This window comes from Patiria miniata, unplaced genomic scaffold, assembly GCF_015706575.1.
Source record: "Patiria miniata isolate m_02_andy unplaced genomic scaffold, ASM1570657v1 HiC_scaffold_29, whole genome shotgun sequence".
In the NCBI taxonomy this organism is placed as follows: domain Eukaryota; kingdom Metazoa; phylum Echinodermata; class Asteroidea; order Valvatida; family Asterinidae; genus Patiria; species Patiria miniata.
The window spans coordinates 9,826,052-9,849,093 of NW_024037068.1; the positions used below are offsets into that span (position 1 = coordinate 9,826,052).

At 41.6% G+C, this 23,042-nt stretch overlaps 2 protein-coding genes across 2 annotated transcripts in view; one reads left to right on the forward strand and one right to left on the reverse strand.

The window, feature by feature from the left end:
• LOC119735793 (protein SMG9-like) overlaps positions 1-21,709 on the forward strand; it is a 47,036-nt gene extending 25,327 nt beyond the window's left edge. The window contains exons 10-12 of the mRNA XM_038209727.1: positions 15,608-15,733; positions 17,156-17,297; positions 19,778-21,709. Coding sequence (XP_038065655.1) covers positions 15,608-15,733; positions 17,156-17,297; positions 19,778-19,856 — 347 coding nt within the window. The 3' untranslated portion in view covers positions 19,857-21,709. The remainder of the gene's footprint in view (positions 1-15,607; positions 15,734-17,155; positions 17,298-19,777) is intronic.
• On the reverse strand, positions 3,944-6,597 carry LOC119735791. The gene has a single exon (XM_038209725.1). It carries the CDS (start codon positions 6,590-6,592, stop codon positions 3,998-4,000), a length of 2,595 nt encoding a protein of 864 aa, XP_038065653.1. The 5' UTR covers positions 6,593-6,597; the 3' UTR covers positions 3,944-3,997.
• Positions 21,710-23,042: the final 1,333 nt, after the last annotated feature.

Consider the following 23,042-nt stretch of genomic DNA (forward strand, 5'->3'; position numbering starts at 1 on the left):
TCTGTTTTGATTATCCGTCAAAGTTTAGAGAATTTTTCGAACTCTGTCCAGTTGTGTCTCATAATATTGCCAGAGCGCCTCACATAATTATTGTCATATTTGATGATTTATGGAAATCGTTTTAGATTTGGGGCATTCGGGTCAAACTATAAATCTTTGTTTTCTCACTGGATACCGACCGTAGTGAGCTAAAATCTTCCGGGGATTCATTTTTAGCCTCCAAGTTCCTTGTATGAAGTTTTGAGCAAAAGAAATTGGTAAAGTTGGATTTTTGGGTCACAAATTGACTTTTTTGATGTTGCCGGATATGGAAAACTTGTTAGTTTTGGGCGCATTTGGTAAAAACTGTACTTGATTTTCTCACTGAATACTGACCGTAGTGAGATGAAATATTCGGGCTATTAATTTTTGGACATTTTGTACCCCGTGCAGATTTTTGAGCGAATTCAATAACTTAGTTGGATTTTTGGGTCAAAAATTGACTTTTCTTATGATGCTGGATATGGAAAACGTTTTGGTTTTGGGGGCTTTCTGTGAGAACCATATACTTTGTTTTCTCACTGGATACTGAGCATAGTGAGCTGAATTCTTCAGGGGATTCATTTCTGGACTTGAGGTACTCTGTGCAAATTTTTTAGCGAATCACGTACACGTATGGTTGGATTTTTGGGTCAAAAATTGAAAACTGGGTTTGGGGCTTTCGGTAAGAACCATAAGTCTTTGTTTTCTCTCTGGATACTGACTGTAGTGAGGTGATATCTCCCCGTTGAATCGCTTTTAGCAAATGTGGTAAAGTTGGATTTTTGGGTAAAAAAAATACTTTTTGATGATGCCGGATATGGAAAACTTTTTTAGTTAAGGGGGCATTCGGTTAAAACCATCAGTCTTTGTTTTTCACTGGATACGAGCTGAAGTCTTTCCAGGGATTCGTTTCTAGGCTCTATATTCCCCCCTGCAAATTTTTGAGCAAATTCGGTGAAGTTGGATTTTGGGGTCAAAACTTGACTTTTTTGATGATGCCGAATATGGAAAACATTTAAGTTTTGGGGGCATTTGGTAAAAACTGTAAAACATAAGTCTTTGTTTTGTAATTGGATTCTAACCGTAGGGAGCTAAAATCTTCAGGGGATTAATTTCTGGGCTCTATGTACCGGTACCCTTCGAAAAGTTTTGAACAAATTCGGTAAAGTTGGACTTTTGGGTCAAAATTTGTTTGGTGATGCCAGACATGGAAAACATTTTAGTTAGGGAGGCATTCGGTAAAAACCATGCGTCTTTGTTTTCCTACTGGATGCTGACCGTATTGAGATGAAGTCTTCAAGGGATTCATTTCTGGACTGTAGATACCCCGTTCAAATTTGTTAGAAAATTTGGTAGAGTTGGAAGAAAGAGTCACACCGGAGAATTAGCACTGTAGTCACTGGGTCAGCCCTTATTGGGTCATTCCGTGTCAATTCCACACGCTTTTGGACCCGACCGTCACAGATTGAAATGATATTTGGTGTGATGATTGGCCTATATGAGAAACCCCAAGAACTGTGGTGTGGGTTTTTTGGTAAATTGGCTTGTTAGTTTTTGAGATACCGGTCAACGAACTTTTGACTAATTAGCATGACCTCCGAACGTTAAATACTTGTATCTCAAAAACTATAGCGCCTACAGAGCCAAGTTGTACATCATATTGAAGCTCTTTGAATGGCCTCCATGTCATAAAATAAAACCAAAATCGTAGCATGAAGCGCCAAGAAAATGCGTAACGAATTTACAGGTCAACGTGACCTTGAATTTCGAAAATCAATACATGCTTCAAATTTCGTAATTTTTTTTTTCAAATGTTAGTTTATGGTGCCAGCAATAATCTTAAAAAGAAATTGGGATGGGAGCTCTTAAAATTTTTCAGTTACGATTTTTTTAAAATAGCATGTCCTGGAAAAAACCTAATTTGCATATATTTACACGCGTACTTGTACCGGTACATACAGCAAGTGCACATTGACCTGTAAATTTGACAGCCCTAATGTTTTGTGTCAAAGGTTTATAAACAGCATCTTGCCTGCTCTAGATAGTGGTGTAACTTTGGGGTGTGTCATTGGTGGGAGCACTTGTCCCCCAGTGGATGTCCAGTGGTTCTCCCCTACCCCCCCCCACCCCCACCACCCCCCCCCCCCACCCCATTAGTGTGAACAGTTTGAGCTTGGTGTCACCATGCTGGTTGTTCATTGAATGTGATTAGAACCTGCCCATCTTATTTTGAAAGCAAAGCGTGCAATACTAGGAAAGTTGGGTTAAACTGCTGGTCTGGTCTGGGGGAGGGGGAACCTGGGTTGCCTTACATTTTTCAAGGGAGGCAATTCAAAATAATATATTGGGCAATTGATACATGTATGGGCCAAATGATTTTTTTTTGGGTCCAATTCAAGATTTGAAGGGGGTAGGGCTGTTAGACACCTTGGGGCAAGGACATCTACTTGGGGACAAGTGCCCCCGACCCCCCCCCCCCCCTCTCTCTCTGCGCCCCCCCCCCCCCCCCCCGCTATTCCCCCCCCCCCCCGCTATACCCCCATAGTTATGCCATCTAGAGCTACATGTACATGTGGCAAGATGCTGCATAAACAATGGACGCAATACATTTGGGCTGTAAAGGGCAATGTACAGGTCAACGTGCACATGCAGTATACATTTGTACGTAAATATATGCAAATTAGGGTTTTTCCTGGACAGCTATCTTTAAAAAAATCATAACTTAAAAACTTTAAGAGCGCCCATCCCAATTTTTTTTTTAAGATTGTTGCTGGCACCATAAACTAATATTTGAAAAAAGAAATACAAAATTTGAAGCATATTGATTTTCGTAATTCAAGGTCAAAGGTCAATTCGTTATGCATTTTCTCGGCGCTTCATGCTACGATTTTGGTTTTATTTTATGAAATGGAGGCCATTCAAAGAGCTTCAATGTGATGTACAACTTGGCCCTGTAGGCGCTATAGTGTTTGAGATACAAATATCTAAAGTTCGGAGGTCATGCTAATTAGTCAAAAGTTCGTTGACCCGTATCTCAAAAACTAACGAGCAAATTTACCAAAAAATTCAGTTCTGGGGGTTTCTCATATAGGCCAATCATCACACCAAATATCGTTTCATTCTGTGATGGTCGGGTCCAAAAGCGTGTGGAATTGACACGGAATGACCCTATTCGCTTGAGACAGTCCAACAAGCATGGTTTAACAATTTACATGCTAATAGTTCTAATTTTTACAAGCATGGTTTAATAATCGCATAAATTTACAACTTTAATGCTAACAGTTATAATCAATACAAGGCTACAGGTTTCCCTGCAATTAGAAGCGCAATCGCTTCTCACAAGTCCCGATGGACTATGGATGTATCCATACAATTACCGTATAAGCGCAGTAGCTTCTCCCAACAATTAAAAGTGCAATCGCTTCTCACAAGTCTCAAGAAGGGACTACAGATATCCCTCCAATTTGAAGCGTAGTCGCTTCTCACAATCATTTGCAGCATAATCACGTCTCACAACAATTACAAGTGCCATCGCTTGTCACGAGCTAATTCACTTATCCGCAGCACATGAGCCCATGGAGGGAGAGTGGCTCAGATCAATCATGACAAGGATAATGGACGTTGGCCAGCACCCCTACGATAATCGCTCTTCCGTTTGTGCTGACCCTACCACTCAGAATTTGACAAATGGACAATCTCACCTCTCCCTCCCTGGGCTTAAAAACCATCAAGGCTGCTAATCAAAGAGAACCCTACCCCTTTCCCCTGGAATCCGAGATTGAAGATCCCGCACAATACACACATAACGCACTAAAACCTATATATTTTGTAACTTCCACTCTCTTATTTTTTCGGGGTACTTTTTTTTTTTACAATTTTTGTGTATTTTTATAATGGAGGTTTCTTGGCTGCTTTATTAGAGCTACGAACAACAGGAAACTGCCCAATATCTGGTACTTGGACTTCCTGCCTGTCTTTACTTCTGTTGAGCAATGGTTTGCTTGGCGGGTCCTTCCTTGGCCTGGTGGGCCTTCAGAACATACACAGCTTCTTCCACCTTGGCTTTGAGGAGTTCGTGGGACTCCAGCATATGTAGCAACTCGGAGTTATCAATCTCCAGCAGCATACCAGTGATCTTACCGGCCAGCTTGCCGTGACCGCGTTGGATCAATGGGTGGAGACGCTCTCCCAACATCTGCTTCTGTTGCTGTGGGGTGGCGGCAGCCAACATGCTGGAGGTTAGGGGTTCCTGGCCGGAGAAAGTGGTGATGCGTTGGGCATTGGAGAGGGTTGGTCCGTCCTTGGCCTGGTGGGCCTTCAGAACATTCACAGCTTCTTCCACCTTGGCTTTGAGGAGTTCGTAGGACTCCAGCATATGCAGCAACTCGGAGTTATCAATCTCCAGCAGCATACCAGTGATCTTACCGGCCAGCTGGCCGTGACTGCATTTGATCAATGGGTGGAGACGCTCTCCCAACATCTGCTTCTGTTGCTGTGGGGTGGCGGCAGCCAACATGCTGGAGGTTAGGGGTTCCTGGCCGGAGAAAGTGGTGATGCGTTGGGCATTGGAGAGGGTTGGTCCGTCCTTGGCCTGGTGGGCCTTCAGAACATTCACAGCTTCTTCCACCTTGGCTTTGAGGAGTTCGTAGGACTCCAGCATATGCAGCAACTTGGAGTTATCAATCTCCAGCAGCATACCAGTGATCTTACCGGCCAGCTGGCCGTGACTGCGTTTGATCAATGGGTGGAGACGCTCTCCCAACATCTGCTTCTGTTGCTGTGGGGTGGCGGCAGCCAACATGCTGGAGGTTAGGGGTTCCTGGCCGGAGAAAGTGGTGATGCGTTGGGCATTGGAGAGGGTTGGTCCGTCTTTGGCCTGGTGGGCCTTCAGAACATTCACAGCTTCTTCCACCTTGGCTTTGAGGAGTTCGTAGGACTCCAGCATATGCAGCAACTCGGAGTTATCAATCTCCAGCAGCATACCAGTGATCTTACCGGCCAGCTGGCCGTGACTGCGTTTGATCAATGGGTGGAGACGCTCTCCCAACATCTGCTTCTGTTGCTGTGGGGTGGCGGCAGCCAACATGCTGGGGGTTAGGGGTTCCTGGCCGGAGAAAGTGGTGATGCGTTGGGCATTGGAGAGGGTTGGTCCTTTCTTGGCCTGGTGGGCCTTCAGAGCATTCACAGCTTCATCCACCTTGGCTTTGAGGAGTTCGTAGGAAACCAGCATATGCAGCAACTCGGAGTTATCAATCTCCAGCAGCATACCAGTGATCCTACCGGCCAGCTGGCCGTAACTGCGTTGGATCAATGGGAGGAGACGCTCTCCCAACATCTGCTTCTGTTGCTGTGGGGTGGCGGCAGCCAACATGCTTGGGGTTAGGGGTTCCTGGCCGGAGAAAGTGGTGATGCGTTGGGCATTGGAGAGGGTTGGTCCTTTCTTGGCCTGGTGGGCCTTCAGAGCATTCACAGCTTCATCCACCTTGGCTTTGAGGAGTTCGTAGGACTCCAGCATATGCAGCAATTCTGAGTTATCAATCTCCAGCAGCATACCAGTGATCTTACCGGCCAGCTGGCCGTGACTGCGTTTGATCAATGGGAGGAGACGCTCTCTGAACATCTGCTTCTGTTGCTGAGGGGTGGCGGCGGCCAACATGCTGGGGGTTATGGGTTCCTTGCCAGAGATGGTGGTGACGTGTTGGGCATATGGAGCTGGCTGCTGCAAAACTCTAGGATGAACAAGATGGGTGGGCGTCGCGCCAGGCGCAGGGGTACGCAGGTTCTGTGCAAAGCGGCGCCTACCTCCAGCAGGCATACATGTATTCTGGAATAAAGGGGTAAGGGGACGAGCTTGAGGCTGTGGCCAGCATGGGTTGCAGACATGGGCGACTTGGCCGGCTGCGTACATTCCTCGCTGGGTGTGCGGGATTTTTGGAGTGCAGTATCGGGCCTCATTTCGGAATGACATTTCTGCTGCCTCGATGTCCTCATATGTATGAGATGGTTTGCAGTGGTCTACAGTGGTGCAGTCAGCGCAGATCAAGACCTCTTGGTTGGAGTGCTTCTTGTACTTAGGTACCTCATTTCGCATCTTGCTCTTGAAGGTTGCCTTCCCCGACTGCAGATCCTCCAGGGTCGCAATCTCGTGCTTCTTCGTCTTCACTGCCCGTTGGTGTGCTCTCTGGCACTCGCAGCACAGGTACTCTGCACAGTCAATGCATCTGGAAATTGCCTCATCGACTTCGCAAACTTCGCACACTATCCTCGACTTCTGCCTCTTCAAGAGGTTTCTCTGGTGAGTGAATTCCTCGACCAGTGCAATCATGGCAAAGTTGTTGGAGAGACCAGCAATTCTGTTGTCAGGCAGGACAGTTTCCTTTCGGCAGATTGGGCATGGAAGTTTAGGGCTTGATGGATATTGGGTGAGTTTGTAATCCTCAAGGCATTCAAGGCAAAAGCTGTGGAAGCAGTCGAGGATTTTGGGACGGTTGAAGCGTTGGATGCAAATTGTGCACTCCAGGTGACCCTGACTGATCTTGTCCAGGACATCTTCTGTTGTCACTTTGGCCATATTAAAATCTGTTGAACAAGGAAATCAATTTTTATTAAACCTTGTCTTCCCCTTTGGCTTAGGCTTCCAGGGTTGTGAAGACTGTGTTTCACTATGGGTTCATGATACTGCTTCATCTAATCACGTAACATGAAGCCTGACTTTGACGTACAGTAAACTCCGGCTAAACCAGCACTCGGGACCCGAGAATTTGTGACGACTTACCCGAATGCCGATATCTGCTGTAAGTCGGCAATTTTGCCGACTTACATGAATGGTCTTTTGCACACGATTCATTGCACTAATTGGCTTCGATTTACCCTGGATTATCTCCTTAATGCTTGAGTTGAATCCACCAAATTAATCCTCGAATTGTATCATCATGTTTGGGGTATTGATAGTGGAGACCACGATACATACTGGTATGTACGTGCACAGTAACGAATTAAATGTGTGCGTGATGTGGTATATACGGTACCATGCATGCATTGATTGCAGCAGTAGTCATTCAATAAGACCCCCCAAAATGGACAGAGCGCAAGCGTACAGCCTAGAGGGGGTACTGGTATTGATATGCTCACGATGCATATGCGATTTATGCAGTAGGACACCCTTTTTGGACACCAATGCATGCAGCGATCACGGGCCACTTTTCACTCGACACTTTGCCAACCGCAGTTACAGGAAGTCAATGCCAATGCGTGATTTGTTGAATGCCGACTTACACAAAGGATTTTGTAATGCCTTTAATGGAAAGGGTACGGAGAAATAAAAAATTCAATGGACTTTAGTCAGACAGCCGACTTGAGCGATTTGAGAGTTGTATGATGTCGGTTTAGCCGGAGTTTACTGTATTTCCATTTCATTTGGACGTGAAGGGCTTACAAACGCTTCAGAAACAAGACGGAGAGGATTTAGATGGAGTCTAACTTTTGATAACCCATAGGGGCAATTCCGTGAAAATGTCAACCTCGGGTCAAAAATTATTTTTCATAATAATTTATCATGTTGGCTACCATTCTGAAGCTCGGATCAGGTACAGAATACAAAAATGTCATTCAACTTTACATTAAATTCACATTTGACCAACAAATGGGTGGAAAAAACACACTTACTGGTTAAAAAGCAAAATTTGCATAACTTGCAAATTTAGTTACATTTTGACAATTCTTTTTTTATTTTATCATTTTCAGCTATCCAAAAACTAACTTGCGTATTTATTGTTGAATAACATACTTGTTTGAAAGATAGTAAGATGACTAAACTCCCTGTGAAATTATTCTTTCTGGCAAGCTGTCGTTTTGAAGAAATCAATGAAAGAATTCCAACGGTGCGTTTTAAGAAGCACCGTCGGAAATTTCCGTTACTAGTTTTGTTTTTTTCAAATGTGCGCAAGCGTTGCTATAATTTTTCGGATCGGTGCACGACATCGCGTAGCTGCAATCAGCTCAGTGAGAACGTGTCTCGGATGCTGAAATTCAGGCCCAATTCAAAACATGATTCAGCAACTTTTTATTTGGAATTGAGATCCTAGAATGCTATTTTTTCTTGAAGTATATACATGTATACAGCTGAAGCTGAGCTGAAACTTCATCAGGTTAGCTGTTCAGCACCCCTCCTTTAGAATTTGAGCACTATTGTTGCTTCAAACAAACAAAATGCACAAATTACAAATGATGGACTATACCCTTAAACAAAAAGCTTCTCTTTTAAGTACCCAGAATTCCAAAACTGTTTTTTTTCTCTCCATTTTACCTAAATTTTCCTCCATGCGATTTCAAAATGGCGGCCGCATTGTAATGTATGCATTATGCGGGCGCGCTTGGGCAAGATTATGAATATGCATTATTCAGTTCATGACCTCATGTTTGTATGGCCAGCCACGCCACGCGCCTGACAAACATCATGAAATGTAATGCATATTCATAACTTGCCCAAGCGCGCCCGCATAATGCATACATTACAATGCGGCCGCCATTTTGAAATCGCATGGAGGAAAATTTTCGGGACGATTTTCGTGGGCGGTGATGACTGAATGTCATCTTTTACCCAGATGGATGAAGATTTTGGGATAAAAAAAACGTTTTTTTGAAAAGGTATGAGTTCCTCTACGACTAGGAACCTTAACTTTGGAAATTTCTGTCCTGGATGAAAAGATAATCTAGATCAAAATCGGTAGCAAAATCGCTACATCTGAGTTCAGTGTGTAGGGGAGCATTGGCGGTCTGGCCGTACTACAGAGCTTGCGATAGTACTGTACGGCCAGACGCAGTCGGGCTAATGTACGGGCATCTGCAATGAACAAAAATGCACTTGACAGTACTTCCTAATTTACATGTACTACTACAACCTCACAGAAGGGGATACGTTGTGGACCCCCCCCCCCCCAAAAAAAAATGTCAGTCTGTTTCCCCATATTCCTCCATGGTTACCCATGGAATTGCCCATATTTCACTCAAAATAGGCTCCAATTTTCTGGTCCTCTCCCTTTGCCTTTTACAATGTACATGTAGGGCCCACATACATGTATGCCTACTACCGGTACATGTAGGACTCATGAATTGAAGTACCGGTAGTATAAATGATCAGTGTACAAGGGATACAAATTTTGTGCATTCCAAACTTTAAAGTGAATAACTATGAAAGGCCAGTTACAGACCTGTCATCACGAGAGCATATTACTGGAAATGTTGTACATACTGTGCATGTACAGCATAAATAACATGTACCGTACATGTCTGTAACTTACCGGCATGACCGGTGCCTTTTATCCTCTTTTTAAAATAACTTGAAAACACATACATGTACATGCATACCTGGACTGTACTAGTTCACAAATCTAGGAAATGAGTATGGCCTTGGGAAGTAATACATACGCATGTACTACCATACCTTATCATTTCTCATCAGGGTATGTACGCTAGCTGTGCACGTATGTTCCTTCGCTCCACTTAGTTTGTCTATTGTGCCCAGGTATTCCACTCCACGCCATCAGCCTTTGTCCCTCAATAAGGCTTAAATGCGGCATGGCATAATCAGTCTTTTCTTACTCTAATTTTTGTTTCAATAGGTCTATTGATGCTCCGTATTCAAATGAAGTAGTAGTCTCTTCGCAAGCAGTGATTTTCGTTGATTCAGATGTTTATTTTGTTCCTTAAAAATCTGAATTTTTAGGAATAAGGGAGACCTATGAAAGTGCAGCCAGCAATGTCAATGTTCCCTTCCAGGTGATAAATAGGGAGCTACAATTTTTTTTATTCACAATTATTGATTTGCTCTTCATCAGTATAATTCACGGTCAATTTGCATGGTAAAAAGAAAGCAACGAATACTCCTTTTAAAGAAATGTAGCCCAGTTGATTATACGGTGAGTTTTATTGGAAACTTATTTGGAGTATATCTTTTCGGGGTATAACTTTGGGAAAACTCACATAATGGAAATTTTAAACATTTTATGCCACCATAGCGACAGAACATGTTGGTAAAATGTCGCCAACATGCGAAGACTAGTGGATGTCTCACACTGCGCATGTGCGGTAAGTAACCTCCCAAGTGAATACACCGGCAATAGGCTATGAACATACATGTGTGGTGGCCCTATGTGCTATTTTTAGGATCAAACTTTTTTAGACTTGTCACAGTCCAGACAGTGTTTATAGTCATTTTACATGTATGGGAGAAAAATGATTTGCTAATCGAATTTCACATTTTTGGCATTGTCCTTTATGTACATGTAGATAAGGGCGGATCCATAAAACACAATTTTGAGGGTGGTCCCCCAAAAAATTTTGGTCCCCCCCCCAAAAAAATAAGTGGGTCCAAAATCTACGGGGTTTGCGACCCGCTGAAATTTTTGGAATTCTCGATGCTCTCTGGTGCGATCTGAGGCAAGTTCTGACCACTTTTTTTGGTAACCAATTTTTTTGGAGGAAATGATAGTGGTGTGTACCCAGTGCCTGCCTTTATATTGCATTTTTTTTTAGGGGGGGGGGGACACATGGCCCCTGTTGTGGTTCCCCCCCCCCCCCCAGATCCGCCCTTGCATGTAGAACTTTCTAATAGGTGGAATAATTGTGTTAAACAGTTTAAAATGGAGTTTAAATTGACAGTGAGAATTGTATACATGTACCGTAGTTAAGACTCAATTTAATGTTTTGTCGCACAGTTATATATCACTTAAACACGCTAAATCAAACTGCCAGGCTCAGTCAATTTTGCCAGTTCTACATAATGACAATAATTGTTCTCCTGTAAGCATAAAAAGAAGGGAAAAAAGAAAAAAAAATAGATTTAGGCCTCTTTGTCAAGAAAATGAAAGATACTTTTATTTATTTATTTGAAATGAACCTTCATGCTCGAGAGATCTATGTCTGTTTTATGAAAAGAGCAACGGGCATTTCCGCTGTGTGATTTCTTGTGAGTTTATGTGAACGAACATGTTCCATGAAAAATAAGTTGTTACAGTGGACTGGAACGTTGCTATACCGAACAGTCCGCTATACCGAACATTCGGCTATACACCGAACATCAGCCTTGGCTCCCAATTTTTGTGTACAAAACGTACCGAATATTGTTGTTGGAAATGTCAACAGAAGAGCGACAAATGGCTTTCCCCAACAAAAAGTAGGAAAAAGCCACCCATATAAGCCCAAAAACTGTGTCTTTCAGTAACTACCAGTGCGTACTTGGTGAAGTTCTGCTACTGAATTGAAAATATTAATTGACACTCATGGCGACTACGCGCGTTGTTTGTAAATGCAACTACACAATAACAATGATCAAAAGAGGGCGTCACTAATTAGTAAAAATCGCTACACTGAACGATCGTTATTACCATCAATTTCTGCAGAGGTGGCAGCAAGTCATTTTTTGCAAGTCCAAGTCAAGTCACAAGTCATTGTTTGCAAGTCCAAGTCAAGTCACAAGTCATTAGGTCCAGTCACAAGTCAAGTCACAAGTCATTAGGTCCAGTCACAAGTCAAGTCACAAGTCATTTGGTCTAAACACAAGTCAAGTCACAAGTATCTTTGTCCAAGAACACGTCAAGTTGCACATTATTTTGTCCGGCTGTAATAATGCTAAAAGAACCTGGCGTGAACTTACGAGTTATTTTGAACATGCCTCCTTAATTCCCCTTTTTCATTGTGTTGCAATTACTATTCTTGTAGTTTATCACATATCTGTCGGATATTAGCCCTTTGTATACTTTAATAAATTTACTTAACATTGTAGAAATAAATGTTGAGATGACATGAAAAAAAGACTTCACTCACTCGATTACATGTAGTATACTAACACTTTATTGTTCAATTTTCATGTATACTAAACGCCGACCAATGTGTTAGGCTATCCGGTATTTTACATGCAATTGACAAAGGCCTGCTTTCTTTTCATGAAAGGTTCCTTTCAAAGTTTGTTCAACCATTACATTAAGCAAGAGATTTGGTCATTGTAAACTGTAGTTTGTTGTGACAGTCTTATTGAAAACTTTTGAAACTAGTGGGAACTATTCATTTTACTGGATTCAGTCACTGAGGTCTATTTTCTGGGATGAAACTTTCTCGCTGCAACTATAAACTGCATTTATAAACACCTTGAGTGGCCTTTTTGGGCCTTGTGTTGGGCGACTTCAATTGAAAAGAATCTATTTTTTTCATGTACAAACTGTTACACTTCAAATAAACAAGATTGATAGCATAGTATCACTCAGCTTTGCTCTGTGTGGCCTCATAATTATTCCTCCATGACTGAATACACGTTCGATGGGGAGCTAGTAGCAGGAACAGACAGCACCCTCCTATAGCAAGAGGAATGAGTCTGGAGAGGCTGTTCTTATTTACCAACCAGAAGTGCAGGCAGGCATTACGCAACATAACAGCTCAGCTCACTGATATGATCTACAGCTGCAGCTGGGCGAAGTAGAAACCGCGCAAGCCAAAGTTCGTTTTTTAATGCACGTAAGGCGTAAACCGAATAGCTACTTAAAAGTATAATAGCTTAATTACATGTAAAGTGTATTGGGTCGCTCGAGTAGCATCTGACTTGGGTTGGTAACAAGTCATTTTTTATCAAATTAGGTTTTGCCCTTCACCGACGTTTAAAACACTGTACATGTATACTCAGTGTGTTACCTCCCGAGTGAAAGTTGGAAAAAAATCACTCGGGTGGGACTCGAACCCACGACCTCCTGCTTTCTAGTGCAGATGTCTTACCACTCGACCACCGAGCTAACGGGATCGGGTGGCCGGTTCGGATCTGATGTACATAGCAGCGGGTACCGCATAAACTATTAGCCTATAAGATGGAATTTTGCGTCGGGGTGATATCAATCAAATAAGGTTTTGCCCTTCACCGACGTTTTTTGCAATCCCAAGTCAAGTCACAAGTCATTGTTTGCAAGTCCAAGTCAAGTCACAAGTCAAAGCTGGTATTTACAATTCAAGTCACTCGAGTCCGACTCGAGTCCAAGTCACATGACTCGAGTCAGCAGCTCTGATTTCTGTGGATCCCACAATGTTCGGTATAGCGACGTTCCACTTAATCTAGATGTAGTAATTTCAAATATGCACCTTTAAGATGACATCTCATCATGATCGATGTAACCTGGAAAAATGACACACTTGGGGAACTCTCACAAACTAAGAATCTATGGGGATTAACTACATGTATCTCAGGATCTTTGAAGGGAACTCAGTTGCAAGGAGATTGAATTAATGGAGACAAGGGACACAATTCTAGATTTTGATTCAAACCAAAAATGACCAAAAATAATTTATTTACAAAAACCTTGAAACCAAAAACCAGAAACTAAAAGCAAAGAATAAAACCTAAATCCAAAGACTTAAATTAACCAAAAACCAACACAGTGTGTATAGTGGATCTTTAGAAAATACACTTTGGCAGAAATCTGTAAACAAGAAAATACAAAAAGAGAAAACATATAAGGAAATGATCTCATGATTATTCATGAGGTAATAAACAAATTCTCTCACAAATTTAGGAAGTGATAGACACTAATCCCCAAGGTGAAGGATTAGCGCATCCTAAAATAAGGCCAGTGGCACCATCCTTTACACAGGCCATGTGAGTTAAAGGGAATATACAACATTTGCAAACATCGAAGAATAAAACTACCAAGTTTTTATGAAATACCTTACTAGGATGTTGGTAAATGAAAGTCTAAAGCATCCTGTAAAATTATTGCACCTAGTGTGAAGTCATTTTCAAGAAAATTGTATTTTTGTATAAATTTCCAACAGTGGTCGGCCGACCACCGTATGAAAAACCTAACTACCGTTTTTTTTTTCAACTACTGCTCTAGCTTCACCATTTTTTCAGTACAAATTTTGTTTGCTATTGGTAACATGTTCATGAACGGGTGCAGGCCAGCTAGACTGGTTCCCTTACCTTACAAATTTCCGGCATCTATAAATTGATCCATTTTATCTTTAGTGGAGTCAGGGAACCAGACCACTCCACCATTTGTGTTTTTCTTGGTTTTTCCAGCATTTTCGAACACAAAACTTCACACATGTCAGTGTAACAATATTTGATCTATCATAGTAACCCCTCAAATAGTTCATTTCTGAAAATTACAGCAAAAACCAATGATGTACATTCCCTTTAAATGAGTACAAAGACAATTCTATGAAAAGTTAAAGCACATGGTTGAGATCATCTAGACTTATGTATTAATACTTAAAAAAAATTTGCAAAAAGAAAATGAGAAAATCTAAAATCAAAGTGAAATCTTAACCTTACTGAATGAAACAAGGCAAAATCTATCCTTCAGTAAAACTAAGGTTGCAGTCAAACAGAACAACTAGAAACTTTTCTCTTAAGGAATCAAAATGAGACGTCCATACAAAACTTTAACCTTCATCATTAAAACAGAAAGGATAACAACAACTATCATCAAAAGAAGTAAAAAATACTTAAGTCTTAAGCAAAATAATATGAAAAGGGTCACTTCAGAACTGGCAATTCTTCAAAGATTAAAGCTGACAAAAATCGCCTTTTCCTATAAAAAACTAACCACCTTTCAAAAGAAAACTGAAATAAAGGTCAAAAAATAAGTATACATGATAGATGAAAAGTTGACAATATACTAAAGAAAACTCACCAAAGCAAATGACTCGGCAACAGACTAACTTCAAGCAGAACAGGCACTCCAGTTAGGACTAGGAGGAAAATATATGCATGTATGTCTTTTGTCTGCTGGTCTGCTGGCTGAACTGAAGTGTAGGGGAACATGTGGGCTAAAGTAAACAAATAGTGGGTCACACTACCAACAAGGGGGGGGGGGGGTTACATCTAAACTTAAACTAAAATGAATTTCTTCTTCTAAGGGGAGCTACTGCTATTAAATACATACGATACATACATGGAAAATATACAAGATAAATTTGGCCCTGCCACAATGACGTCGCCCTAATTTTGACCTACAACTCAACCACACTTGTAGTTTTCTGGGATGCTCCTTTCAGATGACGCCTCATGACCCATGATGACATAATGTCATAACATCATAAATCCAGAATAGTGTAATACCCACTTTTTAACCCTGCGCGGGGTGACCTGCGTACCCCGGGTACGCAGGTGACCGAATTTTTTGGAAAAAAATAAATTGAGGGCCAATGACGTTCACCTTCCATCTAATCCTCATTCAACCCATGCCAAATCAGCTGGTTCAATGAACTTTGCAGCCAGGGTTTCACCCGAGCGGTGTCACAACCTTGGGACCAGGCCTGCCAAGTCTCATTGAAACATATACAAACACCTGTAACTTGACACAGCCATCTCCCTTCATAGCTGCAAACCGCAGCCACCAGTCAATTATCTTTTAAGTGCCCTGTCTGGCAAATGCCTGGACACTGTCTGGCACGTGGCTTTTTGTTGTTTTGACATGGATAGGGTCTTGCGTAGTAGGGGAAGTACCTGCGTCCCAAAGGTATGCAGTTGGCGACTAGCTTCGGATAAACATTTCTTGTAAACACTGCGCAGGGTTAAATTATATCCTTCTTTGCATTTTCACAGGAACAGCGTCTTTGACCCACACCAAACTGATGCCAGGTTTGAATCCTAAAAACCTGCCGCTTGATGTCAACTTGTTTGTCCTGCCCTGTCTGGACACTGCGGCCTCTGAGCATTCATCCACTGATGGTAAGCTTCCAGGCAAGTCCAAGAATTCACGCAAACAGAGTATTGAGAGTCCCAAATTTTTGGACTTCATGCGTGATCTGTCAATTCTGTTTCGGTTTTTCAATATTTCAGTTTATAGTCGTGTTCCCTATTACATGGCGCACTTCGAAGCTTACCCGACTTTCCTCGTGTAGTGTTGCCAAACCTCTTTTTTGACAAACCTCAAACTCATGCAGTAAAATACTAGTACTTTTACCTTATTAATGCTTGCTATTTAACCTCTGTGAACAATTTCGGTTTCATGAAATTTAATCCGAAATTCAAACGGTGGCGTCTGGAAATTGGGCACAAATTGGCGGAGTGTTTCCTGACGTGGCGCACTTGAATAAATCTTGGAAAATTCCAAATTAACATTTAATAATTTCTGTAAACCTCAGTAAGTTCTGATAAATAATTATTATCTCTACTAACATACCCAGCCAGGTGTTTGTCAAAAAATTATTTTCTCATTTTTCGGGGCATTTTGAAAGGGTTCACTTTGCACTTGAGAATAAAATCGGAAAATCACGCCAAAATAAATTTTTCTTCTAACTTTGTTACGGGTAAATAAACTCGTGATTTATGAACGGGAGTAATTAGAACTTGATGAAATTTCACTTTTTGTGGAATTTCAGTTAAAACTTTTGCTCTAGGTAGGCGCTACCGGCGAAAAATGAAAGTGCGCCACGTTGGGGGCCGCACCACGTTAGGGTACATCAACAATATATTTTGAACATGTTCACGGATGGCTTTCAAAATCTTTATTTTCCATGGTCTCTAAAGAAGTTACTGTATAATTTGTAAAGTTGGTTACGGGTACCCTAATCCATAATCTGGAACCGGTTCCTGACATCAGCAGACGGGTACCAGTACTTGGGTACTCGGTTCCGATGCACACCCCTAATAACAATTAAGGATTTGAATATAAACATGTTGGAATGTTGTATGAATTAACCTCGTCGCCGATGCTTACTTTATTTCCAACCTCGTTTCCAATAGTAAGCCCTGGATAGGAAACTTTCTTCTTGCATTCTGATTCGATACCGCAATTTGCTATAATAGATCTATATCGTGTAGTTGGTGTTGTTATTTCCAACATGCATTACGTGTTGTCACGCATATCGGTGGGCCAGATAGTAACATTTTAACTTCCAAAAAAAATTATGTTTTCATTACACCCCACGGCGTGACGAATTGACGTTGTTTTTACCCCCGACAATGCATACAAAAACAAACGCAAATTTAGCGCCAGACTATTCCTCATTTGCATACGTGTTCAAAAATCTTGCACATGCAAATGATCCAATACCAGGGTGAGAGAGCAGGTAGTGGTGGGCGCGTACTGTACTGCTCGACACCCTGGGGACGAGGTTGGTATGAATGTTTTTCTTTTCATTTCATCAGATCAGTCAATCTTGCTGAGTCTGTTACCGGTCTCATACCAAGGCCATCCCAGTGTGGACCTCCTCGTCAAGTCTTTCCGGAACCAGATCTACGGTGCTGCCAGAAGTTCCCTCACTCACACCTCTCTGACTGAGAAGAACTGGTCAGTTATTTTTCCCCAAAAAAATTGGTGGTGACAGAAATTGTCCTTCAAATTTTCTTTTCACTTTTGAGGTGATTAATTTATTAAAGGTATTCCTGAATATTTGAATATTCGATCATCAACAACATATTCGAATAGCTTTTTTTGAGTTTGAATATTCGAAAACCAAAAAGACTACGCACATGCACACACAACTGTGATGTTATCTTATTGTAAAGTTGTCGATGGTAACTTTTGGTTGACGGCGATTCACTGTTCCCATCGGGTTAAAGCCCTGGACAGTTATAAAATGTTAACTGCAAAACTCTCCAGTGGACCATATTGAGTGCGCCACACACACATTTTAAAGGGAATGTACATCATTGGCTTTCGCTGTAATTTTCAGAATGAACTATTTGAGGGGTTAATATAATAGATCAAATATTGTTACACTGACATGTTTTGAAGTTTTGTGTGCGAAAATGCCGGAAAAACCAAGAAAAACAAAAACGTTCAAGCAGTCTGGTTCCCCGACTCCACTAAAGATGAAATGGATCAATTTATAGATGCCGGAAAATTGTAAGGTAAAGGGAACCAGTCCAGCTGGCCTGCACCCGTTCATGAACATGTAACCAATGGCAAACACAATTTGGACTGAAACAAATGGGTAATTTGGAGCAGAAGTTAGAAAATAGTTAGGTTTTTCCTACGGTGGTTGGCCGACCACCGTTGGAAATGTATACAAAAATACAATTTTCTTGAAAATGACTTCACAACAGGTGCCATAATTTTACAGGGTGCTTTAGACTGTCATTTACCAACATCCCAGTAAGGTATTTTGTAAAAACTTTTTTTCGATGTTTTCAAATGTTGTATTTTCCCTTTAACTTGCACGCTCTGCTTGGATCTTTTGACCGGCGCGGCATGTACATGTAATTGCAGCTGGCAGTTTTGTATATCTGAATATATTCAGTCAACGCAGTTTTGAGTAGTCGAATATTAAATTATTCGCGAATGGACAGCCCTAAAGATCAATTACTTAAATGGCCTTTTTTAGCAGATGCTCCGGACGTTTTTTTTCTTCTGGATTTTAGCAGAGCGGGTGGAGCAACTTTTTTTTTTTAAATACGGCTTAAACTCCTTTTATTCAGTTTTCGGTGCTGTAGATTGTTTCAAATATATACAAATGTTTAAAATTAGACAATGTTTCCCAGATTAAAGTGATTAATTGATCAGTCACTTTATATATCAACTAAATTGATCTTTAATTTAGTTAATATTTTGATAGCACTTTTACAGCTGCAACTCCCTCATTTAGTTTTTTTATGCTGCAGATTGTTTCAAATATATGAAATGTTAAAAATTAGTTAATGTTTGCCAGATTAAAGTGATTGATCGGACAGTCACTTTAAATATCAACTAAAGTAAAGATCATCATCTTTATAGTTGATACATGTATTTTGATGCCACTTGTTGTAGCGGACAGCCAATACATGTTGTGTATCAACTAAATTGGTTTTAATTTAGATAATATTTTAATACTTTTGCAACTGAATCTCTCTTATTTAGTTTTCGGTGCTGAAAAGTGTTCAAACTTAGTCAATGTTTGCCGGATTAAAGTGACTGATCGATCAGTCACTTTAAATTTCAATCATGATAAGGCCAACAACAAAAAAAGTCGGTCTCTGGTCAGCGCGCGCGTCGATTTTAATCATGCGCGTCAATTTTTTTTTTTTCCAAAATGTTCCGCGGTAGCTCCAACAGCACCCTCTATTTCCGCACCTCAATTTTTTTTTACCAAAGAGCACCAAGGAATGGGAAATTGCACCAAGGCAAATGATCGAAAGCACCAAGGCAAATTATGGAGGACACCAATGTACGTGAAGACACCAAAAAAGCAAAATAGTACCCACCTTGTCTGTACAATCCAAGCTTGACGGAAAAAAAAAAAAAAAGCCGCGTGGCCGCGTCAATTCCGGAACTTTGGTCTGACCAGAGACCGAACATTTTTTTTGGGGGGGGGGGGGGGCCTAAAATAGAGGAAATTTTCGGATAACACCATGTGGAAAGAAATCGCTTCTTGGAAGAAGTGTGGTTCTGAAAAGAACCGGTTGGTTGAGAGTAGAACTCGATATTTCGGACAGTGTGCTCCGTCCGTCCATAGAACGGACAGAAAATTTCCCGAAAAATTTCCTCAATTTTATCGCATGCCCCATGCAAAGCTTCAAGTCATATTAATCAATCATGATCTTTAATTTAGTTGATACATTTTGATACCACTTGTTGTAGCGGACAGCCAAACATGAAAGTCTTCATACAACACAAAAAAAACAAACATGTTTGTCTGAGTGTAGAAACTTTTTAAATATTTCATTTTGACCTTAATTTAATTTGTAATTTATAATGACGAAGAGAATTCCTGAAAAGTGAACATGGTGACTCCCCTGAATGGTGTTCTGTCTCTTTGATATTGAAAGACCTTTATTTTCTGACATTTGCAGGTTTCACTACGCAGGGAGGACATGGGAGACCATCAAGAAATCCAGCCTCATGTCAGAGTTCAACAGACTTCTAACCTGAGAGTTTACTTTTGTGAACGAATAATGGATCGTCTGCTTCAGAGGAAAACAAGCTGTTGACCAAGAATAAAGGCTGTTTTGCTCTTCTCGATGAGAAAAGCAGTTCATTCTTTTATCACTGTTAATAGAGACTATGATCTCCGTGTGCCAACAAAGAGGGCGCCCTTATAACTAGCAACGACATCCCATGGGCGGGCCATTTACATGTAGTTGTTTGACATGCACCGTTCCTTGTGTATGACGCATGTACACCAGGGGATTTGTACTATGAACTCGCAGTGGTACAGCTGCGGGTCGGGGCAAAATTGCAGTCAGGCAAGATGGCGTTGGTCGGTCACCCCCAACTTTGTTTGCCGGTGAGGGGGTACTTGTGAACGGAGCGGATACCTGTAACTGAACCGTTTTTGTGAGGAAAGAAAATTGTCAACAGAGACAAGCTGCAGTCGGTGGGGCAATCTTGCTTTTCCTGCAGACTGTAGTGCCACACAATATTCATTATTCACTAGGTGAGGAGGAGTCTCAAAAGCTTTGTATGTTTTAATGATGTACGTGTACACGCAAAAGCCTTCCTCAGGTTGACTTGTGATTTGCTTACCCTGCGATGGAACTGTCGGCATCAAGCAGAAAAGTAATGCCAGGGTCTCAAAACTGAGATATCCAATATCGTCGCGTCAGTGCAACAAGGTCGTAACTCCATTCTGCAACAAAGCTTTGTATCTCGCGTGAATACGCTCTGTGCAACAAGGACGTATCTCGACGTCCATTGACTTTGTGTGTAAAGTCGGGTCATTTTAAGTGAAATACGACCTTTTGACATTCTGAAACTCGCGTTCGTGTCGCAAAAAATATTCGGCCACAAGTGGTGTTATTTTTGGCATGAGGTGATTTTCCCTTTTAAAAGCCTGGGCCCTTTTTGTACCAGGATTTTTATATTTGACTGAGCCCAGTGTAACATTATCTGGTTAATCCCTTAAGGCAATTAATTACACCACAGGAAGCCAGTCCACGCTCTTTGGGTAGGCCAGTGCCCAAATATATGGCCTATACTCAGGTGTTCTGGTAAAAGAGGATAATGGCATGAATTGACGAACAAAATGCATGAAAAGCAAACATATTATGCCGAACCGGTCAACCGATCCTGTTAGCTCGGTGGTCGAGTGGTAAGACATCTGCACTACAAAGCAGGAGGTCGTGGGTTCGAGTCCCACCCGAGTGATTTTTTCCAACTTTCACTTGGGAGGTAACACACTGAGTATACAGTGTTTAAAAAACGTCGGTGAAGGGCAAAACCTAATTTGATATTATGTTTGGTCAATTGTGGTAATTCCCAATGCATGTAGGGATGATATGTATTTACATGTATAAAGCGCAGGTATCCACCAGTATTGGTGCTCAAGGCGCTACATCATTATTATGCTGATTGGGCCAATGAAACATTCCAAACACCATCTCAGCTCCCTGGGGAGTATACAGCTCAATGCTGCCATGTTGGTGCAAACCAGCTAAAATCAACCACAACACCATCTCTGCCCTCCTGTATGAGTGACAAAGTGCCCAGCCCAAGGGCCCACACATGCATGCACCATGAGCTCTGCACTGTCAAAAATGTTTTGAATCCTTTTCCCTAACCATTGAAAACAGTCACTTGATTGATTTTGACTGAATTTGCACAGAATGTATATTTGCATAGGAGGGATAAGCAGCTCGTCCTTCTGAGGTAAGCGTTCCTTTTTGTTGCGCTTACTGCTAACGGTCTCCATGAAATAGACGGAAGCTCTGTTAGGCCAAAAAAAAAAATAAGTCGGTCTCTGGTCAGCGCGCGCGTCGATTTAAATCATGCGCGTCAATTTTTTTTTTTTCCAAAATGTTCCGCGGTAGCTCCAATAGCGCCCTCTATTTCCGCACCTCAATTTTTTTTTACCAAAGAGCACCGAGGAATGGGAAATTCCACCAAGGCAAATGATCGAAAGCACCAAGGCAAATTATGGAGGACACCAATAAAGCAAAATAGTACCTACATGTACCTTGTCTGTACAATCCAAGCTTGAAGAAAGAAAGAAAAAAAAAAAAAAAAAAAAAAAAAGCCGCGTGGCTGTGTCAATTCCGGAACTTTGGTCTGACCAGAGACCGATTATTTTTTTTTTTGGCCTTAGCAGAAAAGTTGTATGCTAAGTAGTGCCATGAAATTGGGCCCTTGTCATTTCTAACAGTTTTTCTCATGAATTAGTTGCTCTTTCTTTGCATTGTTGCAATAAATTTTGGAACCCATGAAACGTGAGTTCTTCTTATATTCTGAAACGATTGTTCTGCTTTTTATTTTTGTGCATGCTTGATCTGTGCTAGTTAGTTAGACGTCTATCATTTTAGATGACCCCAAATTGTAGAAAGAATGATCCCAAATGATTTGGTCATTCATTCGGGGCAAACGTTCATTGGTTACTGAACCATTTGTATAAGGTCGCCGCCCCTACTTCATCCTACCTGATTTAGCATGTGACTAGTCAGTGAGATAGGTACAAATAGGACACCTCCCACAAGGGGTGTACAGCCAGCTATTTAAATTTGTTACTTGTATGAACATGTATAAATATACAGTTGTAAATTTCAACCTAGTTTTGGGTCAAGACGACGTTGCATGTTGGATTGGCAATAAGCTACCGCCATGATAACCCATGATATCACGCCAAACTGCAAAACACCCATGAACTGGGGGTGGTTGTTGGCAGTTCGTGGGTGATAGTGGTTTGTCGTGACAACACCCTCTTGCAGCGGCCGGTTATCGCAGCGGCGTTGTTTTTTTGCAAATCCAATACTGAACAACATCTTGAGCCAAGACTAATTTCAACCCTGATTCGTACATCACAATAAACCTTCTATAATGCAAACGAGACATCTGAAATCAATGAATATTTCTTTGGTGATTTCTAGTTGTGATACAACGGCGCCTATCCTACTTCTGACACCAATATGTAGCAGTACTGCCCTCAAACGACTGTCCAGTTCACCTTGGCCAAATATCGCCAAGGCCTCTAGAGGCCGGGATCGCAAATCCATTTTGGCCAAAGTCTACTGCCATGCCCGAAGCACACCATCAAAAGAACACCCTCACACGCTCGGTCTCACACCACCCAAAGGGACTGACCAGGGGGACTGGGGAAGGATGGGAAACTGACACCAGGTGTCTCGT

Excerpts from the sequence above, each read along its gene's own strand:
- LOC119735791 (XM_038209725.1), bottom strand. The coding sequence starts at position 6,592 with ATGGCCAAAGTGACAACAGAAGATGTCCTGGACAAGATCAGTCAGGGT.